This window comes from Miniopterus natalensis, chromosome 17 (genome assembly GCF_054644295.1).
Source record: "Miniopterus natalensis isolate mMinNat1 chromosome 17, mMinNat1.hap1, whole genome shotgun sequence".
Taxonomy (NCBI): Eukaryota; Metazoa; Chordata; class Mammalia; order Chiroptera; family Miniopteridae; genus Miniopterus; species Miniopterus natalensis.
The window spans coordinates 22,207,907-22,232,289 of record NC_142097.1 but is presented as its reverse complement, the minus strand read 5'-3'; the positions used below and the strand labels follow the sequence as shown (position 1 = coordinate 22,232,289).

The 24,383-nt window shown below is 51.3% G+C and overlaps 1 protein-coding gene across 2 annotated transcripts; it reads right to left on the bottom strand.

The window, feature by feature from the left end:
* Window positions 1-2,651: 2,651 nt before the first annotated feature.
* MPP2 (MAGUK p55 scaffold protein 2) lies at window positions 2,652-23,841 on the bottom strand. Of its 2 annotated transcripts, none has more exons than XM_016202117.2 (12): window positions 23,781-23,841; window positions 18,773-18,891; window positions 10,320-10,472; window positions 10,058-10,207; window positions 9,448-9,675; window positions 8,485-8,616; window positions 8,289-8,394; window positions 8,144-8,212; window positions 7,760-7,921; window positions 6,868-7,070; window positions 6,374-6,502; window positions 2,652-5,349 (listed from the first exon to the last, which is right to left on the bottom strand). In XM_016202117.2, the coding sequence occupies exons 1-12, from the start codon at window positions 23,809-23,811 to the stop codon at window positions 5,173-5,175; spliced, it is 1,659 nt and encodes a 552-aa protein (XP_016057603.1). In that variant the 5' UTR covers window positions 23,812-23,841; the 3' UTR covers window positions 2,652-5,172. The 2 variants fall into 2 exon arrangements, with proteins under 2 accessions (XP_016057603.1, XP_016057602.2); XM_016202116.2 differs by lacking the exon at window positions 23,781-23,841 and adding an exon at window positions 20,436-20,945.
* Window positions 23,842-24,383: the final 542 nt, after the last annotated feature.

Here is a 24,383-nt window from a genome sequence, read left to right as displayed (position 1 = left end):
AATTCTTTCCAAACAAATTACATCTTTCTTCCCAAAACATGATATAGAAAAACTTGTCAACTCAAGGATGGGCGAAATGCTGCCTTCACCAAACCATGCTGTTGGTGGTCTAGACTTCATGCCTCAGAATCTCGTCCTTTTCTGGCTAGTAATATGGCCCAATATGCCCTTTCCTTTAAAAAAAAAAGGGCATTCAGCCGTGGAAGTTAAGCTTTCTTTGTTGTTGTTTAACACAGCTTTCTGAGATGGCAGAACCAATCTCACTCCCACCAGGGCCTCACAGTCAGCATTCCTCAAGCCCTCCCCAGCCTTGTCACCCATCCCTGTGGGTGCAGCAGGAGAAACTGTAACCTAACCTGGCCTGGACATGCGGCTAGCAAGGATCTAGCAGAGTAACCTTTATGTAGAGCGTATAACTTTGCCTTGATGTAACCCCAGAATCACCCTAGAATTGATAAGGTTTATGTAATGTGTGTCTTGTAATTTGCTAAAAGTTTCACAGAAACACCAAGACGTAATCAGCTAAAATTCCTCCCTGATAACCATTACCTCTGCGGCTGATGATCGCCGGCAGTTATTCAGGACTAAGCCCAGGGTGTTTTGAAGGACCAGGGGGTGAGCCAGCTGAAGCAGCTGGGAGGACCCTCTAGTGACCTCCTCATGAACGTTCTTCATTACACCCTCATTATAACACTCAAACCTCCACCCAGAGGCAGAGACTTTTCCACCATTTTTGAATAGGTGGCCTATGTATCGCAGTTTTCTAACTGCATGTGCGCTGCAATGTCCCCACCTATACCTGCAATGACAAGCCCCACTTTGATGTTTATGCTTGATTTCCCCCAGTAAAGATCGAGCAGATGCTTTGTTCGGGGGGACACACTCCTGAAGCGATCCCAGGTGTGTTCCTTGCTTGCTAGCTTGCAATAAAGATCCTTCTCAGAAAATCATTGGGAGTTATCTTTTGATGGGCAGCTGAGCATTTGGACTCAGTTGGAACCAGTAACGAGACCACCCAGGGATGCCCCTGCAGGAAGACCCTAGAGGGCCAGGGGGCTAGGTGAGGTGGAGCTGGTCTGACAAGCAACGGAAACTCACCAGCAGTTACCAGCCAGTGCCCGGGGCCTCTGGAGAGGGTGAGCACTACTTACCTTCTCCAGGTGAAGAGGGAGCACAGGTCTGAGCTCTGGGGACTCTGCCCAGGATCCAGGCACAGTGTGTGTCCAGATATTTGGGGGAGCTAGGGAGCAGCAAGTCTCAGGTGGTGTGAGACACTCCAGAAAGCTCACCCACAGCAGACTCCCCCCTTGAGAAACTCCTAGCTGGAGGCTAATGAGAACTGGGATTGGCCAGGAGGGAAAGAACCCTCCTATGCTCTTAACCTGTCACCTATGGCAGCCAGGTCATCCCAGTCCCACCCCTGGCCCATTCTCAGACCATGTGCCCATGAAACAGATTGATGTCTTCTGTGGCTGAGCTCTCTCCAAGGCAACCCTGGATTGGCATCCATGGGGTTCGAAGTTTCCGTGGATTTGTCAGACACTCAAGTATCACAGATGCTCACACACTCCTCTGACTCCCACCACCGCCATGTGCCTGCTCAGCTCCACCCTCCCAGCAGGGGAGCAGGACCACTCTCTTGCCAGTTGCTGCTTTGCAATCCCCCAGCTTGCTGCACCTAGGTTTTACATTTTGTACACCAACATATTCAGTTTTGCAATCTTTTGTAGATACATAAGACTCTATTCAATCCCCTTGAACAAAAGAAGGCACTGAGCCACTGCTCACCCATCCTGAGAGCAAGGGTTTCCAGTTGACTAGCTGAGAGGTAAAACTTCAGAAAAAAATTAGGGAAACATCAAAGAGTTGCTAATGTTTAGTTTTGCAAAATTGGGACATTAACAAAATAATAATTTGTTTCTTTAAAAGAAATATTTTAATACCAAAAGAGAGTATTAAAGGGAAACGATGAATGTATTGAGCTCTCCCTTCCCTACCCTACCCCTTGACAATTGGGTTTTATGATCCTAATCCACTGAGGAGAGAATTTCTAAATTCATCCATGAGTCTCATAGGGGAAGGGAAAACAGCACAGATGGTGGAAAGCCCCTAAGAGTGCAAGGGATGTGGTGTGCTTTGGGGCACCTCTCAAGTAAGAGGAACATGCTCTTCACCTACAACACTTTGAGAATATGACAGGCACCCACAGCTGGCCGCTGGGAGGGGTGTCACAGTGATCTGAGTGTGGGGCCCCTAAGCCTGGTACAAAAGCAGCAGATCTGCCCATCTTGACTGGACCACATGGGTTTACCAATTTTTACCCCCCAAAAATTTTGCTGAGGCCCAGAGAAGTAGAGGGACCTGCTAAAGACGACACAGCAAGTTCCAGGTGAAGCTGGGTGGATTAGCCATGGAGTCTGAGGCCCCTGGCCCCCGAGAATGCTCCCAGACCACTGGATACAATAATTTAGAAGGAGCATCTTATGGGAATGGGGAGTGTGGAATGGCAGAACTGGAAATTTCAGAAGACATCACATAACACAAGACACATCACTCAGAATCCATTCCAGAATCATCTGTGCTGTGTCCCCTGCTCTCACCCTCTCCAGAAGACATCCACCAGATCCCAAACAAAGACAAACAGCCCAGAAGCCTTTGCTTTCACATTTAATCAAAGGAAAAGAAAGAAAACCAGTCAAGAGAGAAAGCTCAGGAATTGGGTGACTGAGGGAGGAGAGAGGGGAAGGGCAACTGGGCTTGGACTTAGTGTGGACAGTGGGGAACAGGAACCTCATATCCTGAGGTCCCTCAAATACAAGCGTCCACAGTGGGAGGGAGGACAGTCAGAGCGAACTCGGTGGGTGCACACGCCTGTTCCATGGAGTGGGGAGATGGAGACAGGAGAGGGGCCCAGCCCTGCCCCCTGGGAATCACTAGAGGTGAAGGTGCCAGCATCAACACTGGAGATTCGCCTTAAAGGGTCACCTGCCTACACCCCAGCAAGGTGCCCAGCTCCCCTAACCCCCCATCTCCTGGTTAGAGGGCTTTAGAGATTAACCAAGGGGGAGTGGGTGGCTACAACAGCAGGTCCTTTGCGGCCTCCACTCCAAAGTCCCCCAGGTGAGGTGGGAACTGGCAAAGGACACTGGCCTCAGGCCAGCAGAACACCCCATTTTCCTCCCACTCCCAGTCCCCTTGGGCTTTGGGTGAGGGTTATGTTGGAGCTGAATTAGGATAAAAACAAGGCTGACTAAAGGGAAAAGACGAGTATAAAGATGACTGCATAGTGGATGCAAAGCTATGCAAATGAGATGGGAGCAGGCTTGACCTTGACATCTCATTTGCATGTCCTATGCAAATGCAATGAGATACCTAATATAATAAATATATTTCTAACTTTGTAATAAATATTCTGTTTCTTCTCCCTCCCCTTCCCTAGGAAATGGGCACACAGTGGTTCAGGGGCCAGCTTGGCTGACACTGCAGCGAACACTGATTAGACATTCAGAAGGACTGGGAAGCACAGGGGCTGGGGGGCCCCTGCAAGGACAGGCTCACCCCAGGAAGGATCACAGAGAAGGATGAGGGATGAGATGCCTCGGGAAGTTGAGGACAGCATTCTTTCCTTAAAAAGGATTCTCACCCTGGCTGGTATGACTCAGTTGGTTGGAGCATTGTCCCATACACCAAAAGGTTGTGGGTTCAATTCCCACTCAGGGCACATACCCAGGTTGAGGGTTTAATCACCAGTTGGAGCACGTGTGGAGGTGACCAATCAATGTTTCTCTCTCACATAGATTTCTCTCTCTCTCTCTCTCTCTAAAAAAAGGGGGGGATTCTCCTATTTTACACATTGCCCTCCCCAAGTACTGGAGAGTGGTATTTAGGGTCAGAGGACAGTAGGAGAGCTGGAGGAAGACATCTGGGAGGGCCAAGGCTCTAGAATCTGGGATAAGGGTTTCATAAGACATGGGAGCTAATGGGAAACCCTGAAAAGGGGATCCAAAGAGTGACCTCCAAAGCTTCTCCTCTCCAAAAACCAAGCCTGACACACACAAGCCAGTGGCAGAAACTCCGACCAGGTGTGTCACATGTGGGACGAAAATTGCACAGAAACATTATGGATGGTACCACCTGGAGTTGAGCAATGAGGAGCCTGCCAAAGCACAATACTCCATGGCCCAGTGCTCACAGTTTCCCTCCACACCATTCCTCAGCACCCCAGTCAGCCCTGATACTAGTAGACCATGTGGCCCTGGCCAAAGCAAAGACCACAATGGACAATGGTCATGAACAGGGAGCCCAGATGTGTCCTCACCATGGGCCATGGAGAGCTTGGAGCTCTTCGGTCAGTAGTAGCAGGCTCCTGGTTGCAGGCTCAGCCTCCAACCCCACCCTGACCTGGGCTGAGCCTGCTGACCCCTGCTGGCCTTGCCTGCAGAGAGCAGAGCAGACCTGTCAGGGACACATTGGAGAAGTCTGTGGAGAGACTTCGGCAGTGAAAAGCTGTGGATGAGGGAAATGCAGGGCAGGGTCCACTCGTGGGACTCTGCCTCATTCCAAGGGGGCAGAGAGCTGCACTGCTCCCAGCTGTGACAACTGGCTCATGCTTTAGCTCCTGCAGTCTTCAGGATGGCACCAGGCTGGCATCACTGCTCAGACCTACCTGGCTGCCGGGGCCTTGCACTCCCCTGGCCACATAGAAAAAGCCTAAGGCCTGCTCCTAGGACATAGGGGTAAGAAGTGGGAGGAATGGGGTGGGGTGGCCAATCCAGAGGAGAAAAGATGACTGGAGAGAGGTGGCAGGGGCAGTGTACCTACTGACCACATGGTCCTAAAGCAGCTCCTCTTTTCTCTGGACTGAGCCTTTTGGAGGTGACTCTGACACACTCCTGGGCACAGTTTGGCCCTCAGGGAGGAATAACTGGTGGCCAAAGGGCATCAGGAGGGGGCAGCACCTGGGCACAGAGGTACCCCATGAACACCCGCCTCCCTGGCAGTGCACGCCTCTGAGCCGAAGCCAGACTTAGGGCCTGCTAGGAGCTGCTACCCAGGGAACCAGTGCCCCAGGGATTGCAGCTAAGGATCATGGTTGACGGTCATGGTTGGGAAAGGGATGGGCTCAGGTTTCTGGGTCACAACCCAGAGGGAACAAGGTCCAGTTGAACAGGTTCAGTACACCCAGCTGACAGGCACCCACTGGGGCTCCGTCCGCAGCTTCTCCATGGCGGCCTGGAGCTCACGGAAGGTCCTCTCCAGGTTGCTGTTGACCAAACTGAGGTCAAAGTAGTGCCCATAGCCCCTCTGGATGCGGCTGCTCTCCTCCACTGTCCGTCTCAGGTCTGCCTCCTGCCAACACAAGGCGACCTCCCATCCGTCAGTATCTCCCACTCACCCCCATCATCAGGGGGATCTACAGCCTGCCCCATCTAGCCCCCTCCCCAAAGCCCAACCATGGTGGGTACAAACTCCTTGTCTAGGAGTCCCTCCCTCCATGTCCAAGGTGGCTCTTCTGCAACCATGGACAGACAGACAGGTAAAAGGAAGAAAGGAAATAGCCCTTAGTAAGTGCCAAACATGGCACTAAGCTCTTTATAACCCATAAAATCTTCACTACAGCTGTGCAAGGCAGGACTAATTATCCCCCATTTACAACCGAGAAAACTGAAGTACAAAGAGCTCACAGAGTCTGCCTGACTCCAAAGCCAGTGCTCCCTCCAGTCTGACTGGGCCCCCTCACCAAGGCAGCCTGAGAGGCACTTGTCACATCTGGTACTAGGGCAACCCACAAGTGCCCAATGCCACACCCACCCCAAACCCAGTCCCAGCTGGTCAGGAAGGGGTGGGAAGGAACTTGACTTAAATAAGCCAAGACATGAGCTCTAGGGCTGGCCCAGCGTGTCCCAGCAGCACCAGTCTTTGGTGATTGTAGCCAGGGAGGCATGCGGCAGAGGGGAGCCGAGCCCAGCCCAAACAGCCTCTCCAAAGCCAGAGCAATGCTGTGATCTAGGCCGAGAGCTGCAGTACCAGGTATGGCCTGCAGAGGGACACCTGAGCTCAGAGTGCTGCAAACCCTATACCTCTTAGGGAAGGCTGCTCCAAAGGGTACCTAGGAAGAGGAGGGTGCCCTGGAGTCCTGCAACACCTGACTTGAAGCCCCTCCTCCCATCACTGCCACCTCCCTAATGCTAAGTCATCCTTCTAGACATCCCTCCAGTCTCAGTCTTCCTCCCTCCCTTCAGCCTTTCCCCAAGCTGTAAACAGCCCAGAGCCCACCTAGCCTGCCTCTGCCCACATATATCCATCCCACTGGTCCTCTGGACTGCCTTTGGTCAGCACTCTGTCCCTCCCACTGCACTTCAGAGCCCCTCACCGTGAGCTGCTTGGTGGACACCCCACTCTCCAGTGCAGCCCGGTTCATGGCCCGAAGGGTCTCATAGTCGGGGGCCTCAATGAACACCACATAAGGAACAAACTCAGCTGTTCTCAGCACCTTCACTGCCTGCAGAAGGAGAGAGGGGTTGGGGAATATATTACCACATACATCTGGGGTGACGGAGGTGAGGATGGGTACCTGGGAATGAATGAGAAAAGGGTACCTTGAGTTCTGGGACATCAGTCCTGGAGACAAATGTTAAGGAACAGCTGGTAAGTGACTAGGGACATGGTAACTGGAGGAGACTAGAGGAGTGGGGGATCTGGGAGGCTGAGAAAGAGGGTCTGGGGAGCTTAGTCCCTAGCAGTAGTTGAGGAGTTACCTGGGGGTGCTTGGGAGATGAGTGCCTATAAATTTGGGGGGAGTGCTGGGGGAATCAGCGTACCCAGAGGGGATATTAGGCAGGCTGTGAAAGAGCGAGCCAGCAGTACCTGGGGGTTGACATCCAGCACGCACACCTTGCCGGCAGCAACCACACCCCGGATGGAGTCAATCCGTGTGCCGTACAGGTTGCCCTCATATTCGCCATGTTCCAGGTAACGCCCAGCACGGATGTCGGCCTCCATCTCCCCTCGGGACACAAAGCTGTAACCCTGGCCCTCCCGCTCTGAGTCTTTGGGCCGCCGGGATGTGTCTATAGGTAAGGAGGGGTCGAATTGGCACAGGCAAGCCATGCTGCCTCAGACACATATGCACATGTTCTACATGTGTCACACATCTCTAGGGGTACAGCCTGCCCTCCACGTCCTGTTCTGCTGCCTTCCCACACACCACACCCTCACCCTCACCACTGGCACACACATGGAGATTTTAGACATTCACATTGAGAGAAACTTCAGAGATCAGTGCTCACAGGTAGGGAGGTGAGGCCCAGAGAGGACAATGTGCTGCCATAAAGCAAGGCCAAGCTGACCCGGCATCAGCATTCAGGTTCCTGCCTCCAGGGAGCAGGAGCTTTCACCACCCCAACCTGTTCTGTCACCAAGAAACCCTGCCTTTCACAAGGCCACACATAGCTCATAGCCCTGTTTCACATGGATACCCAGCTGGGCTTTTAGCAAGTGAAATATGAGAGAAGGAAAAGCAAGGCTATCTCAGCCCACCTGGTCACAGGCTCAAGGGACAGCTTCCAAAACCTCCCAAGCCTGCAGATCCCCCACCAACCCACAGAGGGCGCTCATCCCACACCTCATACCCAAAAGTGCTACTTGATGTGGTATCCATACATATGCCCTTACCTATGCCCATTGAGGGAACCCAGACCTGTCTCCCAGGGCGTCCCGTTTCCTGATCCCCACCCAGCAGGGCCTAGCTCCCACTCACAGGGTACTGTGGTGCCGTAGCGGTCTGGATCCCACATGATGAGCTTATTCTTTAGGCTGCGCCGACCCACACCCTGAGCCCCGATCAGCACCAGGGTTTTCCGGCGGAATGGAGGCATGCGGGCCACCTCCTCATAAATGAGCAGCTCATGGCGGTCAAACTCTGGACACAGGGAAAGGGCACTGCTCATCAGGCCATTCATCAGGTGAAAGGGGTGGGGCTGGGTTCTCAGGGGCCAGGGGCAGCAGGAAGAAACTGGGCAGTGCCTAGGGACAAGACTGTCAGCATCAGAACCAGGACAGCATATGCACAAGTCATTGGTGGGGGCAGAGAAGGGATGTGCCATGTTAGAGGAGGGCAGGGGGAAGAGCCTCCAATACCCACCTGCATTCTTGGTGGTTAGATACATCATTCGTTTCTTTTTCTTTCCTGAAAGGCTGCCGCATAGGGTCCCTGGCCATAGAGAGATGAGTGAGTGAGGCTAGGCTGGGACACAGGCAGATCCCAGATTAGGAGTGGGGCGCTATACCTGAGGTGGGTGTCAGCTCCAGGTCCCGCTTGACAAAGGCTTTCCGCTTCTCCTCCAGCAGCTGGCTGGGGATGAGCCCAGCACTGCCTCCTTCTACATGGCATGCCTAAAATGGACACAGGCAAAGCTGCCTCCCAAACCCTCACCTCCCCCGCACACCATGCCTAGAGAGACTGCATGGGCACCCAGGGCTCACCTGCCACCAGTTGGCATCATCCTGGTTTACAATCTGGAGTAAGTCCCCAGCATTGAAGCACAGGCCCGCTTCCTTGCAGGGGATGAGGCTGTCTCGGGCTGGGTCATAGTCAAAGTGGCATTTCACAAATACCTGGACCAGGGATCAGGGAAGGGTCAAGGGAAGAAGCAGAGGAAGGTTAGAGGGGATGTGCCCTCTCCCATCCCCCATCCACAGCCCCCAACCTCATGGGGGATAGTGTCATACAGTCTACCCTCTGCCCCTTCCCTCACAAAGATGAGAGAGGCCCTGGCACTGCCCCTTTAAAGGTGTGATGCCCACAGGCCTGCTTGGCCTGCCTCCCTGGTACCAGCCTTCCTTTGCATCTAGAACAAAAGGACTCAATCAGAAGGATGGGAGATTGTTGGCCTGGGGCCCTGGCCCCACCTACAGAGGAGGCTGGATTACTGTCAAAGACCCTAACCCCTAAGGCAGGATCCTTCCATCCACTCACCCCTCCCCTTGGAGGAAGAGGCTCTGGCAGACTGCTAGAGAGCCAATAGAAGTAGGCAAAGCAGCCAGACCTCCACAATCCACCAACCGGGAGGCGGCTGTACAGGACACCGGGCAATCGGACTGCATACTCATGCAGACAGGCAGGTATGCGGACGGCTGCACACAATGTAGGCGCTCACTTGTACACTCGGGAACCGCAGGCCCTGAATGCACGCACATCCCTTCACGTGCGCATGAGCGCCCCAAGAGCAGGGCGAAAGAGCAAGTGTGTGCACCACGCGCAGATGCCTATAGGTGGCTGGGCTACTCGCCTCCCCACCCCAGCCACAGGCCACGCCCCCCATCTTGCTTTTCAGTGCTGGTTGAAGAGTTGCTCCCACACCGCCGAGGCCTGGGACTTGGAACGCTGGGAGGTTCAGCTTTCCCTTAGGCCTTGTGCTGGATGGGGACTTTGGTGGAGGGACTCACCTGGCGGGGCAGGTGGGGCTCCTGGTAGCTGGGCAGGATCTTAAGGATGACGCTGCCACTGGCACTGCGCAGGAGCTCCTGCAGCGCGCGGGGATCGCTGCCCACCGGCTGCCCGTTCACCTCTTTGATGATGTCACCCACGTGCAACAGGCCTTGCTGCGCCACCATGCCCCCGTGCAGAATGCGCGCGATCACCAGCTCGCCACCTTCCACGCGGAACGTCACGCCCTGGAGGGCGCAGAGTGGGTAAGATGGGGCCCCAGCTGCTCCGCGTCAGAATCTTTGAATGGGGTCTCCAGCACCCGTGTTTCCATCCCCCCTCCCACCTCGCCCTCACAGATTCTCCTCTTCCATCCGCGGCCCAAATTCCTCACTTGCAGGAGCACTAAAGGAGGGGAAGTGGGCAGAATGAACAGGGCACTGCATTGGCACATGTGCGAATGCAGTTCATCTGCACAGTCTGCGATCTCCTGGGTCTGCATGGGCTGATCCCTGGGCAAAGCTGACCCCACCTTTGTTTTTAGCCCTCTCCAGACCGCATTGGACCCCCGCTGGTTATTCTCAATCCCCCCATCAGGACCACACCTCTGGCCCTGCCCAGCACCCTCACCAGATGTTCTCCAGCGGTCTTGCGGATGCCCACCATGCGCACAGCGTCAGGAGGCACCGGCTGGTTGCTGAAGGTGGGGTCCAGGCCGGGGCTGGGGGGTGGTGTCTCATAGGTCTTTGAGGCCACAGAGTCGTGCGTCTCTAGGAGGGACTGGGGAGGTGGTGGGAAGAGAAGGGACCATGGAGCAGTGCCCTGCAGTCCCTTTCCATCCCACCTCCAACCCCCTGCCAGGCTGGCCTGCCCTAATTGCCACTCCAGCAACCTGAAAGTGGGGCTCCTGGAGGATGCGGGCCAGTTCAGCGGCTGTGCTGCTCTGTTCTGCCAGCTCCGCCAGGTCCCGCAGGATCTCCTGCACCAGCTCCAGGTTGTTGTCCCGAACAGCCTCCAGCTTCGTCTCCTCCAGCCTCTCATGGGCCTAGGGGTGGGGTGGAACAGGTAAGACCTGAGCTTCCCCAAGAGCCCTGGTACCAAACAATGCCTCCCCCACCACTCCCCAGGCATCTCCCCACCCCTAAATCCTGATTCTAGACCCTTACATACAAGGTAGAACACTATATACACTCTTCGATACTTTGGGTTTTTTGTTTGTTTAATTGGTTTGGTTTGTGATATGGTTTTTAACTTAATATGCCCTGGAAATCACTCTATGCTACAACATGCAGATCTTCCTTTATTATTATTTTTTAATTATTATTATTATTTTAATTACTGCATTTGACTTATTGTGTGTTTTGGAGTACCGTAAATTATTCAACCAGTCTCCAGGGGCATTTAGGTTGTTCTAATGTTTCACTATTGTAAATAAAGCTGCGGTGAATAACACTGGCATATCTCTTCTGAATCTGTGGAGAAGGTCTTCCATGTAAATACCTAGAAGTCTTGCTGGGTCAAGCAGTAAATACATACGTGGTTCTGACAAACTCCCCTTTATGGGGCTTGGGCCACTTTGCCCTCCCACTGGCATGGATGACAGACTTTCCCAAAAGCTTGCGACCACAGTGTGTGATCAAACTTGGAATGTCTGCCAGTCATATGGATGATAAATAATCTCTCAGTGGGGCTTCGTTTGCATTAAGAGAAGTTGAGCATCTCTTCATATGTTTAAGGGCCATCTGTATATCTTTTTCTGTGTATTGTCTGTTCATGTTTTTTGCCAATTTTTCTATCAGGTCTTGGTTTGTTCTCTTTTCCCATTTTTTTAAATGTTCTCTGTGTTAGAAAGACAAGCCCTTTACATGTGATATCTCTTGCAAGTATTTCCCCCCAGTTGTCATTTATTTGTTGACTCTGCTTATGTTTTTTTGTCAATACAAAAATATATATTTAATATAATTAAGTATTAATATTTTATGCATCTGAATTTTGAGGTATAGTTTTTTTAAAAAGACTCCCCCCCATTCATGTTTTCTTCTAGGACATTATGGTTTATTTTTTCACACTTAGATCTCTGATCTGCTCAGAGTTTATTTCAATGTACCATGTGAGGTATGGCTCTACTTTGCTATCTTTCCAAACGACTATCCAGGTGTTCCAATACCATGTATTAACAATCCATAAGCGGGGGAAGTGTTGCAGGGTTGACTGAAAAAGGTGAAGAGATTAAGAAGTACAAATTGGCAGTTACAAAACAGTCACAGAGATGTAAAGTACAGCATAGGTAATATAGTCAATTATACTATAGGTAGGCACTTGAAATATAGGGGGGATCATTTTGTAAAGTACATGATTAACCACTCTGCTGTACACCTAAAACTAATGCAGAATAATATTTAATGTAAACTGTAATTGAAAAATAAAAGTTTTAAATGCTTAGGAACAAAAAAATCCATAAGAAAATTATTGTTTGATTTTCTACATATGATAATGGTAATGTGATTACCTTTAAAGGAATCTTTCTCTTTTAGCTATACATACTAAAATACAGATAAAAATATATCTGAAATTTGCTTCAAAATAATTCAGGAGAGAGGGAAGTAGGAAGAGATATGGACTGTTTATGAGTTGTTAAATGTTGAAAGGGGACAATGGATGGTGGGGGTTCAGGAGACATTTTTTTAGATTTCCATAATGGAAAGTTTTTCAAGCCCAAGAGATAGGAAGATTTTAATAACACCTCATAAGGATACTTGGGATTTGGTGAGATGTTCTCAGGGCCTGGCACATAGGAGGTGCTCAATAAAGGCTAGCTCCTTTCTGTCTTCTCTGCTCTAAACAGGCCAGGGGAACAGCATCCCACATGGGGAGGCATGTTGGCCCCACTGTCACCTAAACCAACCTCTACCAGGTAGGCAGCATTTCAGACTGACTCCCACAGTCTGGCTGGGCAAAGGGCTCCTGCTGGGGAAACAAGTAATTGAAAGGGAAAAGGAGCAGCACTCCGAGGCCGGTGTGCCTTGATGACCCTCAGAAACTAGAGGGCAGAAGCATGCCTGGAAGGTTCACCAAACCCTGTGTGATCCTCAGTCATTCAGCTCAGCACAGCGCATGCAGCTTCTCGGCTCTGTGTTACCACTGTGTCTAGGTCAATGCTGGGAGTCTGGAGCCCCAGGAACTGTGTTTCAAGAATGAACAGAGGCACTTGGGCATGCAGCCGTATCACTGTGGTGGCCCTGGCAGGGCTCTTTCAGGATAAAGGAGCTAGCTCTGGCCCAGGTGACATGATGTGAGCATAAAAGTCCACCCATTTTAGCTTCAGCATCTTCTGCTCCATTGACAAAGAGGGTAAGTTTCCCTCGGAGCCCCCACCTGGCCACTCGGGAAGCCAGGGTGTTTCCCAAGCCACTTACCTCCAATCTTTGATTTAATGACCCTCCTCCCCCAGGCTGATCCATTCCTCCTCCTGAGGCTACCCCTGGACATCTTGCCCCCAGATATAAAAGCATAGCTCTCCAAACTCAACCTTCCTGGCCCAGAGGAAACTTTAAACACTTAATCATTCAAATACAACAGAAACACTATAGCAGGCTTATTGAAACAGCTGACTGACCAGTGCTGAGAACACTCAACCTATATCACAGTTTGCAACACAGTTTTCTGGGACTTTGGAAACTCAGAAATGGATTAATCATGTCCTTGGTTCATGATATGTTCTCATCATTGGTTTGCTCATGACTTCCTTTTAGTTAGTTGGTATTAAATTAGATATTTTTGTAATAATATAGCAAGGACCTAAGAACCCACCACTCATGGCTTCCCATTTTACATAGTTTTATTGTATCTATATGTAGTCTACATATTCCTAAAATGAATATTGATTTTCATTAGTTTTACCTTTAAAAGGGGGGGAATTATGTTATATGTAATCTCTGGGTGCCAGATTTTTTTTCACCTAATATTATTTAAATTAATAAAATTTCACTTAATATTAATTTTTTCACTTAACATATTTTTTCAATTAATATTAAAGTATTTCACTTACTATTTTTACCCACTATAATTTTGCTAAGATTTACTCTCCTGGGAATACAGACTGGTGCAACCACTATGGAAAACAGTATGGAGGTTCCTCAAAAAATTAGAAATGGAGCTGCCATTTGACCCAGTGATGCCACTCCTAGGAATGTATCCTAAGAATCCTGAAACATTCATCAGAAAGAATATATGTACCCCGATGTTCATAGCAGCACAGTTTACAATAGCTAAGATCTGGAAACAGACCAAGTGCCCATCAGATGAGTGGGTAAAAAAGCCGTGGGACATTCACACCATGGAATACTATGCAGCTGTAAAGAAGAAGAATCTCGTACCCTTTGGGACAGTATGGATGGACCTGGAGAGTATTACGCTAAGTGAAATAAGCCAGGCGGCAAAAGACAAACATCACATGATCTCGCTTATATGTGGAATCTAAAGAATTTAATAAACTGATGAACAGAATAGATTCAATGACATGGAAGCATAGATGAGACTGACGAAGGTCAGAGGGATGGAGGAGGGCGGTTGGGTGGAGGGGGAGAGAGTAACCAAAGAATTTCTATGCATATGTGCACAACCCAAGGACACGGACAATGGTGGGGAGAGGAACTGGGTAGGGGGAAGGGATGGGGCGGAACGGGGCATTGGGGAGAAAAAGGGACATCTGTAATATTTTAAACAAAAATAAAATTTAAAATTAAATAAATAAATAAAAAAGATTTACTCTCCTTTTTCATATTGAGACAACATATTTCACTTAACATAATTTTTCACTTAACACTATTTTGCTATGATTCATTCTTTTTTTCCACATCACATTAGTTCATTGATTTTAACTGCTGCATTATATTCCATTGTGTGACTACCCCACATTTCATTCATCTCCTCGTTCTTGGAGCGTCATCTGGGCCATTTCAGGTTTTTGCCATTGTGCACAGTGCTGCTACGAACATTCTAGTCTGTGTCTCCTGGTGCACATGCGAGGGTTTCTCCCAGGAACAGAATTGCTGGGTCATGGGGGTATACGCATGTCCGATGGTAAAGCATCACATTTGCAAAATATTATCCCATTTAAAAGTCACAACAACCCTGTGAGATTAGTAATATTAAGATCATTTTCCTAATAAAGTATCTGAGACTTGGATAGGTACAATAAATTCCTTAACAGCATGCAATTCAGTGTTGTACACCAGAGACCCCAGTCAAAGTTCCCCGACTCTCTGAGCTCTCCCACAGCTGTGATGTCACTATCTGGGCACCTATTTTTAGAAAGCATGTTCTTGGTACAGCACACACTGCAGTATTAGAGGCACCAGGCCCCACAACCAGCAGAGTCGCTTTGAATTTCAATGGTAACCATCTGTTTAATTCTGCTCTGAAAATCATCTTTAGCACAGCAGGGGCTCAAGCTCATTATAGACCAGAAGCTGGAGCTAGGTTCACAGCTAGTTAATGGTAGAGCCTGTACTTGAACCCAGATCTGCCAGCTCCTAATCCAGAACCATAAGTCAATTGCAAATGCAGAAATGCTATACTGCCAATTCTTTGAAAGCTTTTCCCTCCTCCCTCCCACTCCAACAACTCTTGGCAGAAGATGCCTAGGCTCATAATGAAATAGTTCAAAAACTGAAAGAAGTCCCAGAAACTGGTGTGTCAGAAGGTAACGTCACCCACTCTTCAGTATGTATTTGACCATGTGATTTGCTTTGGCCAATGGGGCACTAGCAAATGTGATGCAAACAGAGGCTTAGAAAGTGCTTGGGAACTGGAGCTTGTCCTTCTTTGCTCCCAAGACTGCCATGTGAAGAAACCAGGGCCATCCTCCTAGAGGATGAGAGACCTCGCCATCCTCGATGCCATGGCCTTCCCACCTGAGACAGCAGACGTGAGTGAGGCCATTCTAGAGCACCCAGCCCTAACTCAGCAAGCTCAGACCAGGAAGACTACCCAACCAATCCACAAAATCATGAGAAATAAATCATGATTGTTTTAGGCCTCTATGTGTTGGGGTAGTTTGTTACACAGCAATGGCTAACTGATACACTGGGCTCCCCACCACTGTAGCCTCTGCCGGTCATGTCTGCTGCTCAGTGACCCCCATGGGACCTCATTCTTCTAGGGCCCTGTCTTGCTTTGCCACCTCTCTCACCCTGGCCTCACCACAGGAGTAGGATCCTCCCTGTGAACTCCAGTCCAATGGCTAGGACTACATTATAACAACTCTTTATGATTTAAAAGGCACCTCCACATCCATGACCTCCCCACCTATCCTCACCATGACTCTGACAGATTGGCATCATTATCCCCACTTCTCAGAAGAAATAACTGAAGCTCAGAAAAGTTGACAGATATACTAAAGTCCTAGCTGGCCAGGGGATCTTCTGACTCCAAATTCTGTGTTCTTTTTCCTTCACCTCATGTGGACCAGTTCATAGGCCTCCCAGCTGGGAGTTTGCCTGAACTTCTGAAAGTCACCTGCCTTGGGTTCCTTACTTTAGCCTTGCCTGTTGTTGAAACACCTGCTGCTGGATCCATGTCAGCCCTCCCAGATGCCAACCACCTGCCAGCCACCTGCTGTCTGCAGCCAAACCCCTGGATTTATCATCTGTCTGCCAGATTGACTTCCCTCCAAAGCGTTTTACTCTGGGTTTGTCCCTCAGGCCCTGACCCTTCCTGGTCCCAGATCTAACCAGCCTGGCCCCTCCCACACTGTCTGCCACATCCCCAGAGAGAAGAGCCAAGCTCAACTTCATAAGGGTGAGGTTAAAAGGTTAATAGCTACCAGGTGCAGTTCTGCCTTGACCCCATTCCTGTGGGTTTCTGGGCCACTTTGCCAGGAGAACCAAGTTTTATAGCTGGATCTGTGATAAAAGTACTTTGTCTATTAGGTTAGAAATGTACTGCTATATACATAATCATTAAAATTGGTACCAAGGAGTAAGAAGTAGGTCCCGTTATCCAAAGCAAGTCACATGGTCAAATCCAGATTGAAGAGTGGAGACAACCATTTGATGGGAGAAATGACAAAGTTACATTGCAAAGGGTCACACCTGCTTAGATGAGAGGGATTTTACTGAGCTCAGGCAGGAGAAGGGAGTTTACTTAGTCTGATACAGCACACTGGTAACCTATCAGGCTGTACTGTGAGGTCCCAGGACTGGGACATTGCAGGGCTCAGTGAGGAGATGGCAGACTTGGGCTCCATCGGGAGAACAAACTGACAGTTCATTGCCATAGCCCTAGCACTGTGCCTGGTACTTGGTGAGCACACAATAGATATCTGTTGAGTAGATGATGGATGACTGAGTGACTGAATGACTGAGTGGATGACAGGGGCAGCCAGCCAGCAATGCCATCATTGGAGAGCTGTCAAATAGATTAGACAAAGCCTCCAGAGAAGAATGCTGCTGAGGGGGGTCATGCTTTGGAGGGGGCTGGCTAGTGGACCTTCTAACCCTGAGATTCTGTCATCCTGAGTAACTCTCCTTATTTCACTGGCAGTCTCACTGTCAAAGCAATAGCTAAAGTGACCCAGAGATGAGGTGGTCCAATAAATCCAACTCTGAAATCAGCTTTGGAAGGCACAGATGTTGAGGTTCATAATGCACATATTCAGCAATTCCACTGCCAAGGGTCCACCCTAGAGAAACTCTCACACGTGCAGAAGCAGATGGACGTGAGGATGTTCACATCCTCTTGCAGCACTGACCTTAATAGAGGCAAATAGGCAACAAAGTACCTGCCCTTCACTGTGGGAACCAATAAATAAACACACTGGGCTCCATTCATATAGTGGAATACCACACAGTGGTTAAAATGGATCTATCTATATCTCTATTTATGTCAATAACTATATTACTAATATAAACTAGAAATCTCAAACACCTAGGCAGCTTACACCCTCATTCTATTATACAGAGTTTAAAAACACATATTGTTTAATTTAAACACATATATAGGCAAGATATGCAGTTCAGGGACATGACATCATCCTCAAGTCAGCCCTGCTCCCTGGCTTTGATGGGTTCCCTCTCTCCTCCTCTTCAGTGATTAGTTCAACCTTTACTTCCAAGTCCATCCTATCTTCCTGCTCAACCCCTGATCCCTAGTTCCCAGCCAGATGACTGCCCTACCTCTGCTGGGAAATCTGAGCAATTAGACATGATTCCGTGCAGCCCAGCCTTGCCTCCAACACAGCTATTGGCACCATTCTTGCCTTCTCTCCTCTCAGGCTCCTTCTTTACCTGCCCCTCCCCTCATTCGTGTTTCTTCTTTCAGCAGAAGGAAGCACCAGCCCCACACTTGCCCTCTGCAGAATCTAGGGTGCCTTGCTACCCCCATTCTCACCTTTCATACCCAACACCAAGTACTGCCAATTTACTTCCTAAATATTTCTTTCACCCTCCCTTCCTGTTACCAGAGGTCTAGGTCCATCCCCAACTCTGGTCTCTCCAACTCCATGTGGCTGCCAGAGGGGATGTTCTTAAAATGTCCATGTTCCATCATCACACCCCTACTTAAAACCCATGAAAGGCTCCATGTTACTCACAGGACATCACAGGACAATGCCCAAGCATCCAGACACAGCCCCCAGTGCCCTCCACCACCGGCCAGCATCTCCGAAGCTCACACTCCCTATCTAACACCTGAAGCTCCAGCCTCACACCAGTCCCCTGCATACTTCTGGCTCTTTCTCACCTTTGCTTCAGCTCAAGCTCTTCCCATGGCCCAGAATGCCTTCCCCCTCCTCTTCATTCTTCAAGACTCAGCTCAAGTGGCCCTTCCTCCAGGAAGCCTCCCCTGCCCAACCCAGGCTGGGTTAGGCATCTGTCCTTTACCCTCCAAAATGCCTACTGCATCTGCCCCTATCACTGCTGTTTACCCAAATGTTCCATAACTATCTCGTTTAGTGAGTCTTTTCACCCACCTGATGCATGGCAGGTGACCTTGTAAAAATGTCTGCACAAAATGCCCAACAACAGAGAGACAGACAGGGTGAACTCCAGAGATTGTAGTGCAGTCATGCTCACCCCCCTCCCATCATATCCTCCATGAGCTGGCAGTCACCAAACAGGCTTCCACATGGGCATGTCCCCACACTCACCAGTCAGACCTGGGCAGCCCCCCTACCTACAGTCACTCAGATTCACCATCTGGGCATGGATGCTCATGCACACCGCCCTCCAGGAGTCTCTTGTGCCACATGCCCCATTCCCATAGCCCCATGTGGTTAATATCCCATCCCCCACTGTGCCTCCCCAGACACAGGGCCTTTGTACAGGTCTCCCAGGAGCACTATACCTTGGCCAGGGATCTTACTATGGGACTTTCCATAATGCCTCGAAGGAAGATCAAGTCCAGTTCTGCAGCCCCCGTGGAATTGGGAAGGGATCCCAAGTTGTCCAGGACTTGCTGCATGGCTGGTGGAAAGGGGTAGGCAGTGAGACACATGGGTGCCAGCTGGGTACAAGAGACCAAAGCATATCACAACAACCCCGCCCTCCCACCCCATATCCCACAGAAGACTGCCCCTTCCCAGCAGCACTTCCCTCCATGTCTGGCATAGGAATGCCTGGAGCAGGGGAGTGGGGAGCAGGGAGTGTCCTTGGCCTGTGCTGTAGGCCCTAGGTAATGCCAGCCTGGGCAAGTGGGAGGCTCTAGGCATTAGGAAGTAGACTCTGATGTGGGGGGAGGAAAGAAAGGGAAGCAGGCATCAGGTTCCAGGTTCTGCCCTGAACCAGAGAACCACAGGCTCCTCACTCAACCTCTGGATGAGCAGAAGCCTCAGGACTCAGCTACCTGTACCTGGAGGGCTCAGGAATGAGAGAGACAGTGCTTGGATCATATTCCTGAGAGCAGGCCTAGAGTTAAGCAGGCAGCCATGCAGGAAGCCAGGGCCTACACAGCATCCAGGATGAGCTGTGTCACTAATTTGGTGTGGTTTTGCACAAGTCATTGTCCCTCACTGGTCTCAATCTTTCCCTCCTATATAATGGGTGGGTTGCATTAGATGATGTCTACAAGCCCTTCAGCTTTAATAATGATCTATAATCATTGAAAAATTAATATAGATCATAGGATGCCAAAGCTGAGGCCCAGAACACTGGCAAAAGCTGGGAAAACAGGCACCCTGGGGCCTGGGATGGTTGTGGGCACCCAAGAGCAGAGTCAGACCAAATCATCCCAAAGATCAGCAAACCCTCAGCCTGGGAAAGGACATAACCAAGAACATGAGAACATTTGAGGCCCCAGCAGCAGTTGCTGAGATCTGAGGTAGGTGTTGTGGTCACCCACCAGCAGTGAAGGGAGCTCCCGGCTGTGGCAGGTTCTGGGGGAGGAAAAGAGAAGCAGAGTGTGCCCAGCTGGGGGCAGAGATGGGCAGGGGGTATCATTAATCTGCCACCCTGCCACCCACACCTACATCTGCACAACAGCTCCCAAGCCATGGAGGAGGGGAAGAAATGGATATAGTCCCTGGCACCTCTCACTGCTCTTGTCAGTGCCCCCTCCTCCAGGAAGGAATGGGGATGGGGAGGAGGGGGCACTGAAACTGGAGCTGGCAGACATGGTTCAGGGGCTCCTGGACTCCCACCCTCTTCCCCCTCCTTCACCCCATCTTTTCCAGAAACAACATCCTAGCCTGTCCCTCAGACCCTTCCTGCCCAGGCCTGGGCTTAGCACTGGTCAGAGACCTGCAAGGCCCTTAGTGGGCTCAGAAAGATGCCAGGGCATGGGCCCTTCCCACTCTGCAGGGTACCCTGGAGGCCACCCTCCCCAGCCAGCCAGCCATGAGGAAGGACTGAGCCAGGGGAGCTGGCGCCCTCTGCCTAGGCCAGCTCTCCGCAGGGGCCGTGCCGCCAGACCCTTAGGCTCCCGGAAGCGCACACCTAGGGCACCCTTTCCAGGTGCCTCCAAACCTGTAGGGCCAGCTTTCCCCTCGGCCTCCGGGCCCGCCTTTCCCTACCTTCCCTCCGGAAGTCTGCTTCCTCAGAGGAGCCCAGGGATAAACCCTCCAAGGAGGCCCCGCTGCCTGGGCTGCTCGCCATGGCTGCCCCCCACCCCGCGCCCGGCACTCGGGGAGCAGCTTTGGGCCGCCTTTCCAGCCAGAGGCTGGCGGCGCGGGAGGAGGCGGGACTCGGGGAGCGCCCTCTGCAGGACCAGACCAATAGCTAGGCTCAGCCGCCCCGGCCGCCTTGCTGATTGGCCAAAGGCGGGGGCGGTGGGAAAGGGAGAGTCCGGGTCCGGCCGCTGGCTCGGTGCCCCGGGGTTTAGTACCAGCCCGAGGGAGCCGGCAGGAGGCTGCTGAGAGCGGCGGGAGTGGCTACGCGCGCTGCCCCTTCAGAGGTGGGTTGGCGCTCAGAGACCATCCCTCACTGCACAGCCGCCGGGAACCCAAGGGGGGCGGGGACTTGGCCCCACCTTGTTCCGGAGCGCCCCCTCTCCCGAAGGTCCGCGCTCTAACTCACTCCCACGCAGCCTCCTCGCCGAGCCTCCGACCTCTACTCTTCGTTCCCCTTCCAGGCTCAGTTTCCTCTACAACGACCCCTTCAGGGTCAAAGGAAGCGCCGGAGAATGACTCAGTCCTCCGCGTGGGGCAGTGGCAACAACACTGCGCACTGTGGCTCGGGGCAGATACCTCAAACCCCAATGCCTTCTCCCAGCTGCCAGCCATTGGGGGTGAGGGGGTAACAGGGAGAACAAGGAGGGGGATGGGGAGTGGCACCACTGTGGCTGGGAAGGGAATCTCAAGCCCTTCTGACCCCACATCTCGGCTGTAGCTTCTCCGGGTCCCCCATCTCCCATTAGCTCCTCCCCTTGGGTAAGAGGCGGTGGGACAAGTCAGGCATCTTGGAACTGTGGACGGGAAAAGGTGAGGGAGCATGCTTACAGCAGGGACAAGGGTGGGTGCAGGGAGAGACTTGGCAGTTACCCCAGCCCAGTGCTTCCATTACTCTCAAACTCTGTACCCGTGAGGCCACCACCAGCCAGCCATTCCCTGAGGAGTGGCACCAGGTTGCATTGCACCCCTGGTTGCCATGACAACAGGAGGGATTACACACCAGGACACTAACCCCGGGATTCAAGAGAGATTTAAAGGGACAGCTCCATCTGAAATCAGCCTACATCTCCTTGGATTCAAAGGAGAGTCAGGTGAAGGGAGAAGAAAGGGCAAGGCCGCAGGCCTGAAGACTCCAGGGGCAAGTTCTCTCAACTCTCAGCCCATGCCATCACCCACATATCTCAACCCACCCCCCAACCCTCAGGAAAAGGGCCCCTCTACCTTACTAGAAGTAGAATTGGGGTCTCTCTGCAAGAGGAATACACCCATACCATCCCCTCCTCGACAATGACAATGACCATGTCAACCCCTGGGGAAGGGTCGGGGGAAAGACCTTGCCAGCTTCCCTCTCTGCAGAGTCCAAGGCTAGGATCTTCCCGGGGAAGGAAGAGGCAAGTGGGAAGGTGAATCTGGCCTTAGAGGCAGGGACAAAGTTTTCTCTCAGCCCTGTAGGGAATGTAATGGCCACCAAATGAGGAGGGGCAGAACCCAGCATTAGGTTATGGAGGCCAGGCGCCAACCCAGGGTGGGCACAGAACACTGCCTGCAGAAAGGGCCACGAGGTGCATAGCCTTTGAGTTGCATATCACCTCTTTACAGAAGAGAAAACACAGGCTTCAAGAGGTTAAGCAGCTTGCTTGGGTTCTTCCTTTAGATGTGGGAAGCTGAAGCAGCCCAGGGAAGCAGGGGCCCCAGGAGTCCTCAGAGGACGTAGGCCCCATAGCCACACCCCTGGGCTCCACTCCCTGCCCTGCCCCCCTCACTCCAATTATGCCCCCATCCACTGGCCAGGAGCAAGGAAGCTAAATTACTGGGCCTTTCCCTCCCTCTACACCCCTGCCAGGCACTATTAATGGGTTTACTGGGCAGCCTCAGATTGAGAGGCCTTTAATCACAGGCTCAGGGATGGGCTTAATTAACCCCTAAGCAGCTTACAGTGGGGCCCAGGCAGGCAAGAGCAGGGGGGCCCAGCAGGCTGGACAGGAGTTGGAGACACTGAGCCCTCCAAGGCTGCAGAAGCTAGGGAACATTGGTACAGTCCCTCCACTGCATGAAGAAGAGGCCTTTCCTGGGGGGACAATGGTGTCACAGTTTAGGTTCTGGCCCACTCACAGCAGCCTTCACTTTCCTGCTTCAGTTTCTCAGAAGGAAGGAACAGTCATTTTAGCCAAATTAGGAGGCCTGGAATATGCTGCAGAGGCAGCAGCAAGGCCTCCAGCAAGGACTGCATGGGAGGGAGGCAGCTAGGCCATGGGAAGGGCAGACAAATCAGAGCAAAATCAGAGCCCTTTACAGTTGTTAGGGTCTTTAGCCTCTAGAACAGGGAACTTCACCTGACGGGTCCGTAAATGCACTTAATGGGTCCATGAACCCCAGAGTGGAATACAGATTTTGTGCAGAGAAACATTTGTCTATGATGAGGGCCCATGGCTGTCATCAGTTTCTCAAAGGGATCCAGGACCAACAAAAGTTAAGAACAATGATCTCGTCCCATCACCTCATCTTACAGATGCAGAAACATAGGTCCCAAAAGGGAAGTGATTGACTCAAGGTCACAGGTTAATGAGGTAATAACTCAGAGCATAGCATAATAACTGTGACTGTCCCTAACAGTAACTCTCATTCTCCAGCACAGCCTTTAAGTCTCCCGTCAGCCTCTTTACTGAAGAGGAGACACAGACTCGGAGAGGTTAAGCAACTTGCTCCTGAGGCTTCCTAGCTTGTCTGGGTGGCCCATTCCCTTGCCCTAAAACCTCCTACAGAGCCAAGTTGAGGCTTCCAGATCTGGCATTCTCTATGCACAGCTTCCTATGCCCCTGCCCACACACACCCATCTCTAGCACATGCTAGTCTACTCCACCCATTTGGTGGGCACCGCATCATGGACTTCTGATCCCCAGGCTGCGCTGCTGTTCTCTCCACCCCAGCCATCCTCCAAGGCCCAGCTCCTAGGGCCCACTTTCTCATCAGCCAGGCCTCATGTCATTGTCCTCCAGCAACAGTGAGTGTGCATTATCTCTGGAGCAAGCATACCCCTGCCCTCCACAGAGGTGAGTTATGCTGTGCCTCCAGCCCCACCCTGGTGCAGGTGTGGCAGGACCATAGAGGCCACCTGCATGAATGGCTGAGTGGTTGGGTGGAGTAGTGCTACTCTTACAGGGACCCGTTGGAGTGCCTGACTGCTGCTCCCCACCCTGCCTGGCACCCTCTGAACCACTGATATAAACTGACATTTTCTCCCCTTCTTACCTGTCTCAGAGTTGGTGGCAGCAACCGGCATGGTGAGGTCAGCAAGGGCTCTGAAATATCTCTCCTGGAGGAGGGGAAAGAGGAAGATGAGAGGCGCAAGGGCAAAGCAACAGGAAAGGAATAAAGAAGGGCCTCCCCTGGGGACCAGCCAACAAAGCAGGAAAGAAGACACTGCCCAGAGACTGGATGGTTCCACAACCCACTGGAGGCAGGAAGAGCAGAGATTTCATGCCCATTTCTTCAAGGAGGAGGAGACAGAGGATCAGAGAGATTAATTAATTTGCCCAAGGTCACAAAGCTAATAAAGAGAGCTACAATGAAAATCCAGGTTTTATGACTCTTAAAAAATTAAGTGTTTCTGCCAGTCATCTCCTTTTTTAAAAAAAATCCTCACCTAAAGACATGTTTATTGATTTTAGAGAGAGGAAAAGAGAGAGAGAAACATTGATGTGAAAAGCATCAATCAGCTGCCTCTCGTATATGCCTGGACAACCTAGGTGTGTGCCCTGACCAGGAATCAAACCCACAACCTTTTGGTGTACAAGACCACACTCCAACCAACTGAGCCACACCAGCCAGGGATGTCCTTTTGTTTTTTTGTGT

Bases quoted from the DNA above. Each gene is read 5' to 3' on its own strand.
- MPP2 (XM_016202116.2), bottom strand. From the start codon at position 20,517: ATGGCGAGCAGCCCAGGCAGCGGGGCCTCCTTGGAGGGTTTATCCCTG. The intron at 10,208-10,319 runs GTTGCTGGAGTG...CCACCTCCCCAG, and splicing joins TCCAGGAGCCCCACTTTCAG to TCCCTCCTAGAGACGCACGA. The intron at 8,617-9,447 runs GTGAGTCCCTCC...TCCCTGGTCCAG, and splicing joins AGCCCCACCTGCCCCGCCAG to GTATTTGTGAAATGCCACTT.